Source organism: Muscardinus avellanarius, assembly GCF_963383645.1.
Source record: "Muscardinus avellanarius genome assembly, chromosome: 6".
Lineage (NCBI taxonomy): Eukaryota > Metazoa > Chordata > Mammalia > Rodentia > Gliridae > Muscardinus > Muscardinus avellanarius.
Window position 1 is genome coordinate 75,841,705 of NC_137791.1, and position 16,459 is coordinate 75,858,163.

The 16,459-nt window shown below is 34.5% G+C and overlaps 1 protein-coding gene across 2 annotated transcripts in view; it reads left to right on the forward strand.

Moving 5' to 3' along the window:
• Window positions 1-16,459, forward strand: part of CNOT6L (CCR4-NOT transcription complex subunit 6 like) — a gene marked incomplete at its 3' end in the record, with an annotated part of 104,146 nt that overhangs the window by 63,134 nt on the left and 24,553 nt on the right. For both annotated transcript variants that reach the window (XM_080697952.1, XM_080697953.1), the window contains 2 exons: window positions 6,653-6,721; window positions 8,651-8,808. In XM_080697952.1, the coding sequence (XP_080554078.1) occupies window positions 6,653-6,721; window positions 8,651-8,808 (227 nt within the window). The remainder of the gene's footprint in view (window positions 1-6,652; window positions 6,722-8,650; window positions 8,809-16,459) is intronic.

Consider the following 16,459-nt stretch of genomic DNA (forward strand, 5'->3'; position numbering starts at 1 on the left):
TAATTTCCCTGATTAGTGAGATTGAGTATGATTTCATATATTTTTGGCTCTTTGGATACTGTTGGTGAGTACTTTGCAGTTTATTCATAGTGATATATTATGTTGTGTTAAAATTGGGAAACACCAAAATCTTGATATTAATTTTTTCTTTTTTAAAAATTTATTTGTGCATTGTTAATTATACATCATTTTGAGGTAATGAATGGTAGAGGCATACATGCACACATCATACTTTTAACTCTTCTCCAATTCCCACCCTATCCCCCTCCCTCCTTGAGTTTGGCTTAGTGATTGACTTTGATATGTTTGTGAATATGTAAGTGATTGACTTTGATATGTTTGTAAATATATATCATACACATTAGGGTGCTTTCCTCTTTCTCCATCCCACCTCCCTCATTTAGGTTGCCTTCTTTACTCTTCAAAGTTTTTTCCTTTGTATAGAGTTCCTTCTATGTCCTATTTTTATTTTCTAGCATTTGCATGGTAGGGAGAACATCTAACTTTTTACTTTTTGTGACTGGCTAATCTCACTTTAGCATAATGTTCTCCAGTTCATCCATTTCCCTGAAAATAACATAATTACTTTATTCTTTATGGCTGAGTAAAATTCTGTTGTGTATATATCCCATAATTTTGTAATCCATTCATCTGTTGATGGACATCTCAGCTGGTTTCAGAGTTTTGCCATTATGAATTGTGCAACTATAAACATAGATATGCATTCATTAGTCTGGTAGTTTGGTTTCCATTCTTTTAGGTAGATACCTATTAGTGGTATTGCTGGGTCATATGGTAGGTTCATTCCCATTCTTCTGAGGATCTTTCATACAGTTTTCTTTTTTTTCTTTTTTCTTTTTTTTCGTGGTATTGGGGTTCCTGGAAGCCCTTCTACCTCTGGGCTACACTCCCAGACCTATTTTTATATTTTTTAATTTGGAAACAGGGTCTCTTAAGCCAGCGAGGCTGGCTCTGAACCAGCGTGATCCTCCTGTCTCTGCCTCCCAATCGCGGGGATTACAAGCGTGTACCACCACGCCTGGCCTCCATACAGTTTTCAAAGTGGTTGCACTAATTTGCACTCCCAACAACAATGTATTATAGTTCCTACTTCTCCATATGCTTGCCAGCATTTGTTGTGTTTTGAATGATTGCCATTCTAGATAGGTATAATCTCAGGGTAGTTTTGATTTGCATCTCTGATTGTTAATGATGTCGACCATTTTTTTATACATTTATTGGCCATTTGAATTTCTTTTGTAAAGGGTCTAGTTCACTTGCCTGTTTTTTGACTGGGTTATTTGTTTTCTTAGCAGTGAGTTTCTTGAGTTATATATATTATAGATATTAGTCTTTTATTGGAGGAATAGTTGGCAAAAATTTTATCCCATTCTGTTGGCTCTCTTTGAGGTTCTTGATGGTTTTCTTTGCACAGAATCTCATTATCTTAATGCATTCCTGTGTATTCATCTTTCTTTTAATTACTTATGCCTTTGCGGTCTTGTTGAGAAATTTTTTTTCTGTGCCTATGTGTTGAAGTGTTGGGCCTATGCCCTCTTCAAGTAACTTCAGGGTTTCTGGTCTAATTTCCAGGTCTTTGATCCATCTTGAATTGATTCTTGTGCAGGGTGAGAAAGTGGGGATTAACACCATTTGTTGAGGCTATCTTTTTTGTCAATGTGTATTTTTGGCCCTTTTGTCAAAAATCAAATGGCTGTAAGTGTGTGCATTTATTTATGAGTCTTCTAGTCTGCTCCATTTGTCTTTGTGTCTGTTTTTGTGCCATGCTGTTTCATTACTATGGCTTTGTAGTATATTTTGAAGTCAAGGATTGTGATGCCTTCTACATGGTTCTTGTTACTGAGAACTACTTTGACTATTCTGTTTTTTTAGTTGTTGTTTTAAATGAATTAAGGACTGATTTTTCTGTCTGTAAGGAATGACCTTGGTAGTTTAATGGGAATTGCATTGAATCTGTCGATCACTTGGAAGAATGATTTTTTTCTTTTTCTTTTTTTTGCAGTACTGGGAATGGAACCCAGGGGCATTCAATTTCCAAACTACACCCTCAGCCCTATTTTTTATTCTTTATTTTGAAAGAGGATCTCACTGAGTTGCAGAGGGCCTCAATAAGTAGTAGCTGAGGCTGTCCTCAAACTGCGATCCTCTGGTCTCAGCTTCCCAAATGCTTTCAAAAGCATGCGTCACCATGCCTGGCTACAATGACTGTTTTGATGATATTTATTTTGCCTATCCTAGAACATGTAAGGTCTTTCCATCTTCTAAGGTCTTCTTTGATTTCTTTTTTTAGTGTTTTATAAATTTATTTTTGTAGAGGTCTTTTATCCCCTTGATTAGGTTTATTCCTAAGTTTTTTATTTTGTGGGGGATACGGGAGTGGATATGTCTTCTGGATTTCTTTTTCAGTGGATTTATGGTTGACATACAGTAAAGCTTCTGATTTTTTAAGGTTGATTTTGTATCCAGACTCTGCTGAATTTGTTGATCAGTTCTATGAGTCTTTTAGTTGAGTTTGTTGAGTCTTCTAATATCATGTCATCTGCAAACAGATAGTGTTCTTTTCCAATCTATACTCCTTTGATTTCCTTCTCTTGCCTTTATTGCTCTGGCTAGAGTCTAAAGTACTGTATTAAAAAGTATTAAAAAGGAGTGCTGATAGTGGACATCTTTGTCTTGTTCCTGTTTTTAGGAGGAACTCTCACAGTTTTTTTTTTCATTTATTATGATGTTGGCTATAGGCCTACTGTATATTCCCTATATTATTTTGAGGCATGTTATCTCTATTCCATTTCTCTACAGTGATTTTAGCATGAATGGATTTTGTCTAATACTTTTTTATCTTCTATTGAAATGATCATGTGATTTTTTTCTTTAATTTTGTTTATGTGATGAATTATGTGGATTGTTTTTTGTATGTTGATCCAGCCTTGTATCCCTGGGATGAACCTGACTTGTTCATGGTGAATAATTTTCTTGATGTCTTTTTGAATGTGCACTGCTAGTATTTTGTTTAGCAGTTTTAGATCTAAGTTTATCAATGATGTAGGCCTGTAGTTTTCTTTTTTTCTTTCCTTGAGTTGTCTTTATTTGGTTTTCGTATTAATGTGATATTGGCTTTTTAGAATGGATTTGGGAGAGTCTTATTTCTATTTCATGAAATAGATTGAGGAGTATTGGGATTAGCTCTTTGTAAAAGTTTTTATAAAACTCACCCAGGGAACCATCTGGTCCTTGGATTTTATTTGATGGTAGGCTCTTTATTGCTGCATCAATCTCTTTGATTGCTATTGGTTGATTTAAATTTTTTATATCTTCTTGATTTCAATTTAGAAAGTTTGTATGTATCTAGAAATTTGTCAATTTCTTCTAGATTTTTCATTTTGTTGCAGTATAGTTTTTCAAAGTAGTATCTGATAATCCTTTGGATTTCTGTGCTATCCTCTTTTTCATCTCTTAGTAATTTGGATTGGTTCTCTCTTTTGGTTAGGTTGGCTAGTGGTTTATCAATCTTGTTTATTTTTTTAAGGAACTAGCTTTTGATTTTATTTTTGCATTTTTATTTGTATTTTTATTTTATTTGTGTTTTTTGTATTTTTAATTCTCTACTTCATTGATTTCTGCTCTGATTTTAGTAATTTTCTGTCTTCTACTGGCTTTAGGGTTAGGCTGTTCATGTTTTCCAAGGACTTTGTGGTATTTCATTAGGTTATTTATTTGTTCTTCTTATGTGAATACTCAGTGCTATGAATTTTCCTTTTAATACTGCCTTCAAGGTGTCCCAGAGATTTGATATGTTGTGTCTCTGCTTTTTTTACTAGGAATTATCTAATTTCACCCATTACTACTTCTGTGTTCCATTCCTCATTCAGCAGTGTGGTGTTCAGTTTCCATGTGTTTATGTGGTTTCTTTGGGTTTTCTTATAGTTGATTTTTAGATTCATTTCATTGTGGTATGAAAAGACACAGGAGATTGTTACTTTTTTTTAAATTTGCTAGTGCTTGCCTTGTAGATTGTTACAGTTTTTTACATTTTTTTAATCTGCTAGTGCTCGCTTTGTAGACCAGGATGTGTTCTATTTTGAAGAAGGTTCCTTGAGCAGGTGAAAAAATTTCAACTATATTTGGGTGGAATATTCTTTATCTAATAGGTCCATTTGGTTTATGGTGTTCTTTACGTCTGAGGCATCTTTTCTTTTGTCTAGAAGGTTGGTCTAGTGGTGTGAGAGGAGTGTTGAAGTCTCCTAGTATTATTGTATTGGTAACTATATTGCAAAGAATTTGTTTTATGAAAGTGGTTGTGCCTATGTTTGGAACATAAATGTTGACTATCGTTATTTAACTTCTTGATGTCTGATTTTTCCCCCATCTTAGGTAGATTTTGCTAGTAAGGATCCCAACAGTTAGAATGTCATTGCTTTCTCTTTATCTATATTGGGCTTTCCATTTTTGAGACAGTTTCCATAATTCTAGCATGGCATTTTTACTAGGCATGATTACTTTCTGTGATTGCATATGTCTTATTAGCTAGATGATTTGTTATCTCATAATTTTCTTTCCTAAAAAGAGGTAGAATATGTAATGTTCATTCTGCTCTGAAAAGTATGATTGTATGGTTGCTATAACAGTAGTATACTGATAGACTTTTAGAGCACTAAAATAGTAAAGTGCAAGCCAGGCGTGGTGGCGCATGATTGTAATCCCTGCACTTGGGAGGTAGAGACAGGAGAATCGCGCAGGTTTGAAGCCAGCCTCGCTGGCTTAAGAGACCCTGTTTCCAAATAAAAAAGTATAAAAATAGGTCTGGGAGTATAGCCCGGAGGTAGAAGGGTTTCCAGGAACCCCAGTAAAACACACACACACACACACACACACACACACACACACACACACACACACGTGTAAATTAAATAAATAAATAAATAAATAAAATAGTAAAGTGCTGCTTTTAAGGATCTGGGCTATTTGGATCAAAATTTTCAGAGCTGGATGAAGATGAAACTTTTTTGTTTTAAAGAAAATACATTAAGCCAGGGTTGGTGGTGCATACTTGTAATTCCAGTACTTGGGAGGCTGAGACAGGAGGATTCCAGGCTCATAGCCAGCCTCATTAAGACCCTCTGCAATCTAGTTGGAACTTGTTTCAAAATAAAGAATAAAATAGGTGTCTGAGTGTGTAGCTCAGAGTTAGAATGCTCCTGGGTTCAATCCCCAGTAACTAACACACACACACACACACACACTCTCCCTCTCTCTCTCTCCCTCTCCCTCTCTCCCTCCCCCCCCCTCTCTCTCTCTCACTCTCTCACTCTCTCACTCTCTCACTCTCCATTTGTCTGAGTGTTGTGGTACATGCCACATTACAAGAATGGGACAGGAGGATTCAGGACAACACAGCAACATAGACTTTCAGCAAGTTAGTGAGACCCTGTCTCAGAATAAAAAATAAAAAGGGCTGAGAGTGTAACTCGAAGGTAGAATACCCCTAGGTTCAATCCCCAGTAAACTGTTCCACTTCCTCCAATAGGAATACATTTCTCATCCACTAATGCCATGGGCAAATCTGCAAACTTGAATCATGTTGTTGTGTAGTTGCAAAAATTTTTTAAAGGAAGGAGGAAAGGAGGTAGTTAAATCTTAGTGAATTTTTTTTTCATCTGGTAATTGGGTAGCATTTTATTTCAGAGGTATTGACAACCATATCTGAGCAATTAATGTTTAACCTGTGCTTTTTTTTCTATACTTCTGTTCTTATCTCTTGCTTTGCATTGACATTATAAAAGGAAAGTATAACAATACGTATAAGCCCCATTAGAAATTTCAATACATTTATTATAACTTTATATATTTTTACTTTTTAATGATGTTTGAATATTTTAATTCATCAGCATGTTGTAATTTCACATAGCTTTGATTTCCCAGCAGAGGACTAGATGAGTGAACACAATTTACTTAAGATTTTAAATAGATGCTTTTCATGAATACCATGGAAATGAAAATACCATTAATGATTTTTCTAATGTCCTTTTGATATTTTTATGTTCTCTTCATAGTTCTTTTCTTTAGTTTTTAAGTTTATTAAAGTGTGTGTGTGTATGTGTGTGTGAGAGAGAGAGACAGAGACAGAGACATACATAGATACTGGGGATTGAATCCAGATGTGTCCTACCACTGAGCTACTTCCTTAGCTCTTTTTTATTTTTAAAAATATTTATTTTTAAGCCGGGCTTGGTGGCGCATGGTTGTAATCCCTGTGCTTGGAAGGCAGAGACAGGAGGATTGCACAGGTTCGAAGTCATCCTCACTGGCTTAGGAGACCCTGTTTCCAAATTTAAAAAATGTATAAAATAGGTCTGGGAGTGTAGCCCGGAGGTAGAAGGGCTTCCAGGAACCCCAGTACCACCAAAAAAAAGTTATTTTTATATAGGATCTTACTAAGTTACTACACAGGCCTTGAACCTGCGATCCTCCTATCTCAGCCTCCCAATACTGGAAGGAGTATACCACTATGCCCAGTTTTATTATAGTATATTTAAGGCAGGTGTGGGTCATTGTAGATGAATAGAAAATTGGTTAAGACATTTTGAAGTAAGTGACATATTTGATGCACATGAAATTATGTTTTTTCCCCCAGTTCATCCAGAGCAGCTTCCTCCGAGGCCATGGATTACATTAAAAGAACGAGACCAAATTCTGCCATCAGGTAGTTTTTCTCATTCTTCCTTGACATCTTTTTAGAAATACTTAAAGTACCATTTGAGCTTTGTATTCTATAATTAACAGGCCTTAATTTTACCTGTTTTCCGAGAGTTAAAAAATACTCATGGATAGACTTAAACAAAATCCACATTAAGTTGTACCTATGTACAATGTCTTATATTTTTCAGTGTTGCACCTCTTGATTTTTAAATTATCCCTTGTAATATCGCTTTCCAGATGGCATCTAAACATTAGTTATTAGATAATTTAAGAAAAATGAGTAATAATTTTTCTTCTGAAAAATTTTAAACTAGAGGTAGACTGGTAAAGTTAATGGAACTGACACCAAAATATATCAGTCTGGAGTTGTAGATATGGTACAGTTGAATTTTGAGTAATCTAATGAGCATATCTAGAACAGTAATAATGTAGAAAATATAAGTAAGAGGATTCAGAGCAAAACATTTGTTTTAGTGTTGGGAAATGTAGTAAATGTAACCTTTTTATGGTTCTGTTTCCATTTTAATAACTGAGAAATATACAGTGCAGTTTTGAGTCTTCCAAAGATAATTTTAAGACCAATGTACTCTAAAACCATAGCATCAGCCTTGTTACAAGAGTCACTGTGTCAATCTTACCATGAATAGCACTGTTATCAGGATGTACATTGATGGTCTAAGTAAAAGGAAAACCAAAGGTTTTCTATAAAGCCTTGAAATAAGTGCATTTATTTTATACTTGGCCTTTCCTAGTTTGTAATTAAATTTCTCTACTCTGATAATAAAACACCATTTTCTATTTTTTTTCATAGTAATCTCCTTTTAAACATGAGCAGACATAATCTTGAAGAAATGCTTTCCTAATATTCCATAGCTAATAGAAATGTTTTCATTAATTGCTGGATTCTCAGTGTAATATATTCTTGAGGTTTTTCTTATTGAAAAATAATATGAATTTCTTTGGGGGGCATGTAGGTGCTTCTCTGAGTAAACTCTGCTTTCAAAAGATGTCAACATTCTAGCCTTTTACTTTAGATATGTAGGGGATAGACATATTAATAAATGATGGTCAAAAGTGCTTTATAGTCAAACAACTATAAACTATACAGGAATCAAGCCCAGGCAGTGTAAAAGGTACCAAATAGAAACATAGTATGAAAAAGTAGTGATAATAACAAGGTAATGAATTTTTACATATATTTAAAAGTTACAGGCATAGCATTGATATAGTTTTGTATAAATTATTCCAATTAAAATTTCTGGCTTTTTCTATAAAATCCTGGTGATTTTGTTAAGTATCTGTGGGGCCAGAGATTCTGCTTTTGTAAATTTCCAGCTGGTTCACGCATGTTGCTGGGTCTTAAAGTACAATTTTGAATAATAATGGTACAAACTTATCTTTTTCAGACTATTAGTAGGCTTATAGTTATTTTATAGTTCAAATGCATTTAAGAACTAGAATCTTACCTCTGAAATGAACATTTGATTGGCAAAAAGGATACTCTGATAACTAAATTTTATTAGTCCACAATTTTCTGGCTCGGAGTAGCAAGAGTACCCTAAAATATTAAGTATAAATATTTTTGGTAATAAAAGAATGAAATTAGAGCCCATTAATTAGAATGAAAACATTTAACTTTTTTTATTTCTACAACTTTTCTAAGTAAATTATATGTAAAAAAATTAGCATCCTGATTAAAATTTTTTTAGTCTAAATAAATTTTCTCAACAAATACAAACAGCCAGTCTAATTCTAGGATATTAAGCTTTGGTATGATGGATTCCAATGAAGTTTTAGTAGATATAGTTTAATAAAATCATACTCCTCTTTTAAGCATTTTGCAAAATTTGGTGTATACACATGATACTGCTTTAGAAAAGGTTGCCTAATTTTCTTCATTTTGTCTTGTTTTTTTTCCCCTCCCACTCCCTAGCATCATTCACAGTTATGTGTTACAATGTGTTATGTGATAAATATGCTACCCGGCAGCTATATGGCTATTGCCCATCCTGGGCATTAAACTGGGAATACAGGAAAAAGGGAATTATGGAAGAAATTGTTAACTGTGACGCAGATATCATTAGTCTTCAGGTAATACCATAGAATTAAATTGTCTCTAATTTAAAAGTGAACATGAAAATAATAGAAGATTCTACCTCTGGAAGATAACCTATGTTCAAAGAAAACTCAAAAGGAATTATTTTCTCTCTCTGTGTTTTTTTTGGGTGGTACTGGGGTTCCTGGAAACCCTTCTACCTCCAGGCTACACTCCCAAACCTATTTTATATTTTTATTTGGAAACAGGGTCTCTTAAGCCAGCGCAGCGGGCTTCGAACCTGCGCGATTCTCCTGTCTCTGCCTCCCAAGTGCGGGGATTGCAAGCTTGTGCCACCAAGCCCGGCTTCTCTCCTTTTTTAAAAAAAATTTTAAATAGGCATTTTAAGAGATTTCCACATTGAAACTGTTTTGCTGACTGAGTACAGCAATGCACTTGTATTCATTTATTGTGGTTTGAAGTTAAAATAGTCTTACCTGTTATCAGTATTAATATTTTACCTCATGAACAGATCATTGGTATTGCTGAAAGAAAAAACTGCAAAAGATGGCTAGTTGTTTTATAATATAAATTTAGCTTATAATTGGAGTCCAGAAAAAATTGTTTCACCCAATTTTTCCTTTAAGATAAACGTTTTAAAATATTGTAAGTCATACATTTTAGCCTTACTTTATAAGCCATTTTGACATTTAAAACCTTTTTTCTTTTTTCCTCCCAACTCAGTTTTATTTTGGAAATAAATCTGTTGGACTTTTTGAAATATTGAAAATAATTTTTAAAATCCATTTTGTTTTCCTTAAAGACTCCCTTAAGGATGCAGATCTCCAAGAAATAAACCACTGATGAAGGGACTCTTAAAGAGCCCATAATAGTGGCAGTAGTAGTATAAGTATGTATAGCCTTGAATTGGAGATGAAGAGCATAAGCATCTGTTTAATATCATTTTATTATAATCAGCTAAGGAAGAAATATGCATTTTATGAAATATTTTCCCCCCACGGTACTAGCGGTAGAACCGAGGGGCTTTTCTACCTCCAGGCTATACTCCCATACTTATTTAATGCTTTATTTGAAAACAGGCTCTCACTAAGTTGCTGAGAGCCTCACTAAGTAGCTGAGGCTGGCTTTGAACCTGTGCAATCCTCCTGTCTCGGCCTCTCAAGTGCTGGGATTGTAAGCGTGTGCCACCATGCCCGGCTTTTTATGAAATGTTTTATGATTTCTTTTCAGCATTTAGCTAGTGACTAACCAAAAAAATTTGAGTATTTTTTAGCAACATTGAATGCATGTTGAAGAGCTTAAGGATTTTTAATTGACAGTAAATATGTATATTTATGAGGTATAGTGGGATATGTGTATTTACATTGTTTAATAATAAAATTAAGCTGATTAACATATCAGTTATCTAAAATACAAGGTTTTTTTTGTATTATGCCACACATTTTCACCATATCTGGAGAAGAAAAATGATTACTTATAACTATACATATTTATATTATTCAGTACTTTGGGGACTGAATCCAGGGCCTTGCTCATGCCAAGCAAGCATTCTGCCACTGAACTCTATTCCTAGTCCCCCCTCAAACTGGGGGAACTGAGGCTTGAACTCAGGTGCATTCTACTTCTGCGCTACACCCCCTTTTCTTTTTAATTTTGAAATAGGGTCTTGCTAAATTGCTGAGACTGGCCTCTAACCTGTGATCCTTCTGTTTCAACCTTGCAAGCTTTGGTAGTACAAGGTATGCCCCACTCTGCCTATCTCCCCAACCCTTTTTAAGTTTTACTTTGAGACAGTGTCTTGTTGATTGCTCAGGCTAGCTTTGAATTTTTAATTCTCTTGCCTCAGCCTCCTGAGTAGCCTCCTGATTATTTAGGATTACAGGTGTGTACAACAGTGTACAGCTATTTTTAAGTATTTTTTCCTAAAGAGTAGCTTGATAATTTATTTTTATATTGCATGGGAAATGAAAATAAATAAAAGTATTTTAAAAATTAAATTTTCTTATATACACTGAGACTGACAGAATTTTGGGAGGAGAAAGTAAATTAGGTTGTTGTTACTTAAATGTCTATTCCTTTGGTTTAGCATTTGTAGTTAATAACAGTATCATAGCCTTCTAAGTATAGTTTGAAGGCTAAACCAAGAAAAATGTTTATGGTATAAAAATACTATACAATAATTCTAGAAAAGTTTAAATTTTTGAAAAATTATATGCTGGAGGAAAACACCTATTCCTCTTACCCTCAAGATAGTCACTGTATTAAAACTTCTGAACTGTTTTTTCTTCTACACATTTTATTTACTTATTTACAAATATATTTTAAATAAAATTAAAATCACACTATTGGTATATTTTCTTTTAGTTTTAGTGCTACTAAAATTCTTTTATTTTTTTCTTCTTCTTTTTTATTGGTGCATTATATTCATACATCATATTGGGGTTAAAAAAAAACCTTGTGTGTACATATATCACCGATTTAACCCCTACCCAATTTCCACCCCATTCCATCCCCATCCCTCCTTCCCTTGCCTGGCTTAGTGGTTGACTTCGATATGTTTAAGTACATTTCGTGTTTTAGAGAATTTCCTTTTTCTCCCCTCCATTCCCCTTTTAGATTGTCTTGTTTACTCCTGTGTAGGATTTCCTTTTTCATCTAGAGTTCCTCCTATGACCCATTTCTCCTTAGCTTTCATATATTAGGGAAAGCATCTGATTTCTTATTTTTGTGACTGACTAATCTCACTTAGCATAATGTCCTCCAGTTCCATCCATTTCCCTGAAAATGATGTAATTGAGTTTTTTGAAATGGCCGAGTAGAATTCCATTGTGTACATATCCCACAGTTTTGTAATATATTCATCTGTTCATGGACATCTTGAATGGTTCCATAGTTTGGCTATGGTGAATTGTGCAGCTATGAACATAGATACACATGCATTAGTTTGGTACTTGCGTTTTCTTTCTTTTGGGTAGATACCCAGAAGTGGTATTGCTGGGTCAAATGGTAGATTTGTTCCCATTCTTCTAAGGAATCTCCATACTGTTTTCAAAAGTGCTTTCACTAATTTGCAATCCCACCAACAGTGTTTTAGAGTTCCCACTTCGCCACATCCTTGTCAGCATTTGTTGTTGTGTTTTGAATGATTGCCATTCTAGTTGGAGTTAGGTAAAATCTCAGGGTAGTTTTGATTTGCATCTCTCTAATTGCCAGTGATGTTGAGCATTTCTTCATGCATTTATTGGCCATTTGAATTTCTTCTTTCATGAAGTATCTATTTAGTTCACTTGCCCATTTTGTTATTGGATGGTTTGTTTTTTTTAGTGTTGAGTTTCTTGAGTTTCTGTATATTCTAGATATTAGTCCTCTATCGGTGGTGTAGGTGGCAAAAATCTTCTCCCATTCTGTTGGCTCTCAATTGAGGTTCTTGACAGTTTCCTTTTCTGAACAGAAGCTCTTCAGTTTCATGCCAACCCATGTACTAATTCGCCTTTTAATTTATTGTACCTTTGGAGTATTGTTGAGAAAGTGTTTATCTGTGCCTATGTGTTGCAATGTTGGACCTATGCCCTCTTCAAGGAGCTTCAAGGTCTCTGGTTTAATTTCCAAGTCTTTGATCCATCTTGAATTGACTCTTGTGCAGGGTGAGAAAGTGGGATCAATTTCCAATTTTCTGCATATGGTTAACCAGTTTTGCCCACACCATTTGTTGAAGAGGCTGTCCTTTTACCCGTGTATGTTTTTGGTCCCTTTGTCAAAAATCAATTGGCTGAAAGTGTGTGGACTTGTTTCTGGGTCTTCTATTCTGCTCCATTGATTTATGAATCTGTTTTTTTGCCAGTACCATGCTGTTTTTATTACAATGGCTTTGTAGTATAGTTTAAAGTCAGGTATTGTGATTCCTCCTGAATGGTTTTTGTTGCTGAGAACTACTTTGGCTATTCTGGGCTTTTTGTTATTACAAATAAATTTAAGCACCAATTTTTTCTATGTCTTTGAGGAATGGTCTTGGTAGTTTAATGGACATTGCATTGAATCTGTAGGTCACTTTTGGGACGATGGCCATTTTAATATTTATTCTGCCTTTCCATGAACATGAAAGATCTTTCCATCTTCTAAGATCTTCTTCGATTTCTTTTTTGAATGTTTTATAATTTTCTTTGTAGAGATTTTTACCTCCTTGGTTAAGTTTATTCCTAAGTATTTTATTTTTTTGTGAGAGATCCTTAGTGGAAGTTTTTTCTGAATTTCTTTTTCAGTGGATTTATCGTTGGTGTACAGGAAAGCTTCTGATTCTTTAAGATTAATTTTGTATCTAGACATTTTGCTGAATTTGTTGATCAATTCTATAAGCCTTTTGGTTGAGTTTGTTCGTTTTTCTAAATATTGTATCATGTTATCTGCAAATAGTGAAAGTTTGAGTTCTTCTTTTCCTATTTGTACTCCTTTGATTTCCTTTTCTTGCCTTATTGCTCTGGCCAGTGTCTCTACTACTATATTGAAGAGAAGTGGTGATAATGGACATCCTTGTCTCATTTCTGTTTTTAGGGGGGAATCTTGAAGTTTTTCCCCATTTAATATATTGGCGGTTGGCTTATTATAGATTGCCTTTATGATGTTGAGATATGTTTCTTCGATTCCAATTCTCTGCAGTGTTTTTATCATAAATGGATGCTGGATTTTATTAAATGCTTTTTCAGCATCTATTGAAATGATCATGTGATTTTTGTGTTTGATTCTGTTTATATGATGAATTACATGGATTGATTTTTGTACGTTGAACCAGCCTTGCATCCCTGGGATGAACCCTACTTGGTCATGGTGTATGATTTTCTTGATGTGGTTTTGAATACATGTTGCTAGTATTTTGTTTAATAGTTTTTCATCTAAGTTCATCAGAATACAGGCCTGTAGTTTTTCTTCCTTGAACTGTCTTTATTCGGTTTGGGTATTAGTGTGATGTTGGCTTCATAGAATGCATTTGGGAGAGTTCCTGTTTTTTATATTTCACGAAATAATTTGAGGAGTATTGGGGTTAGCTCTTCTATAAAGGTTTTATAGAATTCACTTGGGAAACCATCTGATCCTGGGCTTTTCTTTGATGGTTAGCTCTTTATTGCTATTTAAGTCTCTTTGATTGTTATTGGTTGGTTTAAGTGCTCTATATCTTCTTGACTCAGAGGGTTGTATTTATCTTGGAAGATGTCAGTTTCCTCCAGATTTTCCATTTTGTTGGAGTATAGTTTTTCAAAGTAGTTTCTGATAATCCTCTGCATTTCTATACTGTCAGTAGTAATGTCTCCTTTTTCATCTCTTCATAATTTGGGTTGATTCTCTCTTTTTTGTAGTTAGGTTATCTAGTGGTTTATCTATCTTGTTAATTTTTTAAAGAAACCAGCTTTTGGTTTTGTTGATTTTCTGTATTTTTTTATTCTCTATTTTATTAATTTCTGCTCTAATTTTAATAATTTTCTGTCTTCAACTGGCTTTGGCGTTCATTTGTTCCTGCTTTTCAAGGGCTTTTAGGTATGTCGTTAGAGGTTTTTTTTTTTTTTTTTTGAAGATTTTCTGTTTTTCTTATGTGAGCACTCAGTACTATAAATTTTCCTCTTAATACTGCCTTCAAAGTGTCATAGGCATTTTGATATGTTGTATCTTTATTTTCATTTGTTTCTAGAAATTTCTTGATTTCACCTCTTGCATCTTCTCTGACCCATTCTTCATTCGGAAGTGTGGTATTCATTCTCCACATGTTTATGTTGTTTCTCTGGGTCTTCTTATAGTTGATTTCTAGTTTCATTCTATTATGGTCAGAAATGACACAGGGAAGTATGTAATATTTTTTAAATTTGCTAGTGCTTATTTTGTGTCCCAGGATATGATCGATTTTGGAGAAGGTTCCATGAGCAGCTGAGAAAAATGTAAACTTTGCTGTAGTTGGGTGAAATATTCTATATGTGTCTAACACGTCCATTTGGTTAATGGTGTTCTTTAGTTCTGAGGAATCATTACTGACCTTTTGTCTGGGGGATCGGTCTAATGTTGTGAGAGGTGTGTTGAAGTCTCCCAGTATTATTGTATTGGGATTTATATATGACTTCATGTCACAAAGAGTTTGATTTATGAAAGTAGCTGCACCTGTGTTTAGGGCATAAATGTTGATTATTGTTATTTTCTCTTGCTGCATTATTTCTTTTACCAATAAAATATGACTTTCGTTGTCTCTTTTAATAAGTTTGGATTTGAAGTCTAACTTATCTGATATCATAGTTGCTACTCCTGCTTGCCTTCGAGTTCTGTTAACAAGTATTACCAAGCTCCAGCCCTTTACCTTGAGTTTGTTCCAGATCTTTACTTGTAAAGTGCTCTTCTTGTAAGCAGCAGATGGATGGATTCTGGTTTTTTATCCATTTCGCCATTTTTTATTTGTCTTTTTATTGGGGAGTTGAGACCATTTACATTCAGTGTGATTATTGAGAGATAATTTTTAATTCCTAACATGTTAAGATTTAATTTCTGTTTGAGATACTGTTTATTCTTCGTTTAGTTGTCTGCTGGATAGAAAATCTTGCTTCTCTGGTTCTGGTGTGTATTATCTATTCTTTGGAGTTAATCTCCTTGAGTATTTTCTCTAGCGCTGGTTTTGAAGACATAAATTCCTTCAGTTTCTGTTTGTCATAGAAGCTTCTTATTTCCCCATCTAATTTGATAGTTTTGCTGGGTAGGAAATTTTTGGCTGGAAGTTGTTTTCTTTCAGAGTTTGGAATATATTACTCCAATCCCTCCTGGCTTTCATGATTTGGTTTGGTAAGTTTGGAGTGATTCTAATTCGTTTGCCTCTGAATGTCACTTGGCCTTTTGTTTTTGTTGCATTTAAGATTCTCTGCTTGGCTTCCACATTGGTCATTTTGACAATTATGTGGTGCGGGGAACCTCTTCTCTGATCCTGTCTAAAGGGAGTTCTGTAAGTTTCCTGGACCTGCATCTCAATCTCTTGCTCTATGTTTGGAAATTTTTCTGCTATTGCTTCCTTGAAGAGATTATTGATCCCTTTAGTTTTACCTCCTTTTTTCTCCTCTATTCCAATTGTTCTTAGGTTAGCTCTCTTAATATGGGCCCATATTTATTTATTTATTTCTCTTCCTTTTCTTTTCTTTTCTTTCTTTCTTGGTGGTACTGGGGTTCCTGGAAGCCCTTCTACCTCCGGGCTACGCTCCCAGACATAGTTTTATACTTTTTATTTGGAAATATTGTCTCTTTAGCCAGCATGGATGGCTTCTAATCTGCATGATCCTCCTGTCTCCGCCTCCCAAGCAAGGTGATTACAAATGTGCGCCACCATGCCCGGCTTGGGCCTATATTTCTTCAATGTCAAATTCATGCTGTCGGGTTTTTTTTTCTAAATTATAAACTATGCGTTCGTTTTTGGAGTGATCGTCTTCTAGGAGCAAGCTTTATTCTCCATGTGGTCTAATTGATTGTTTATAGTTTGAATTGATGCTTTTACTTCAATGATTGCATTCTTTATTTCTTTTAAACTCTCTCTAAATTATTTTCCAAGGTCCTGTATTATTTCTACAGTTATATTCCTGATTTGATCTTCTGTAGATCTCTGAATTTCTGTTTTATCAGGTTCTGATGTTGTGGGGTTGTGGGCATTCATTGCTCCATTGTTATTCCTCTTTC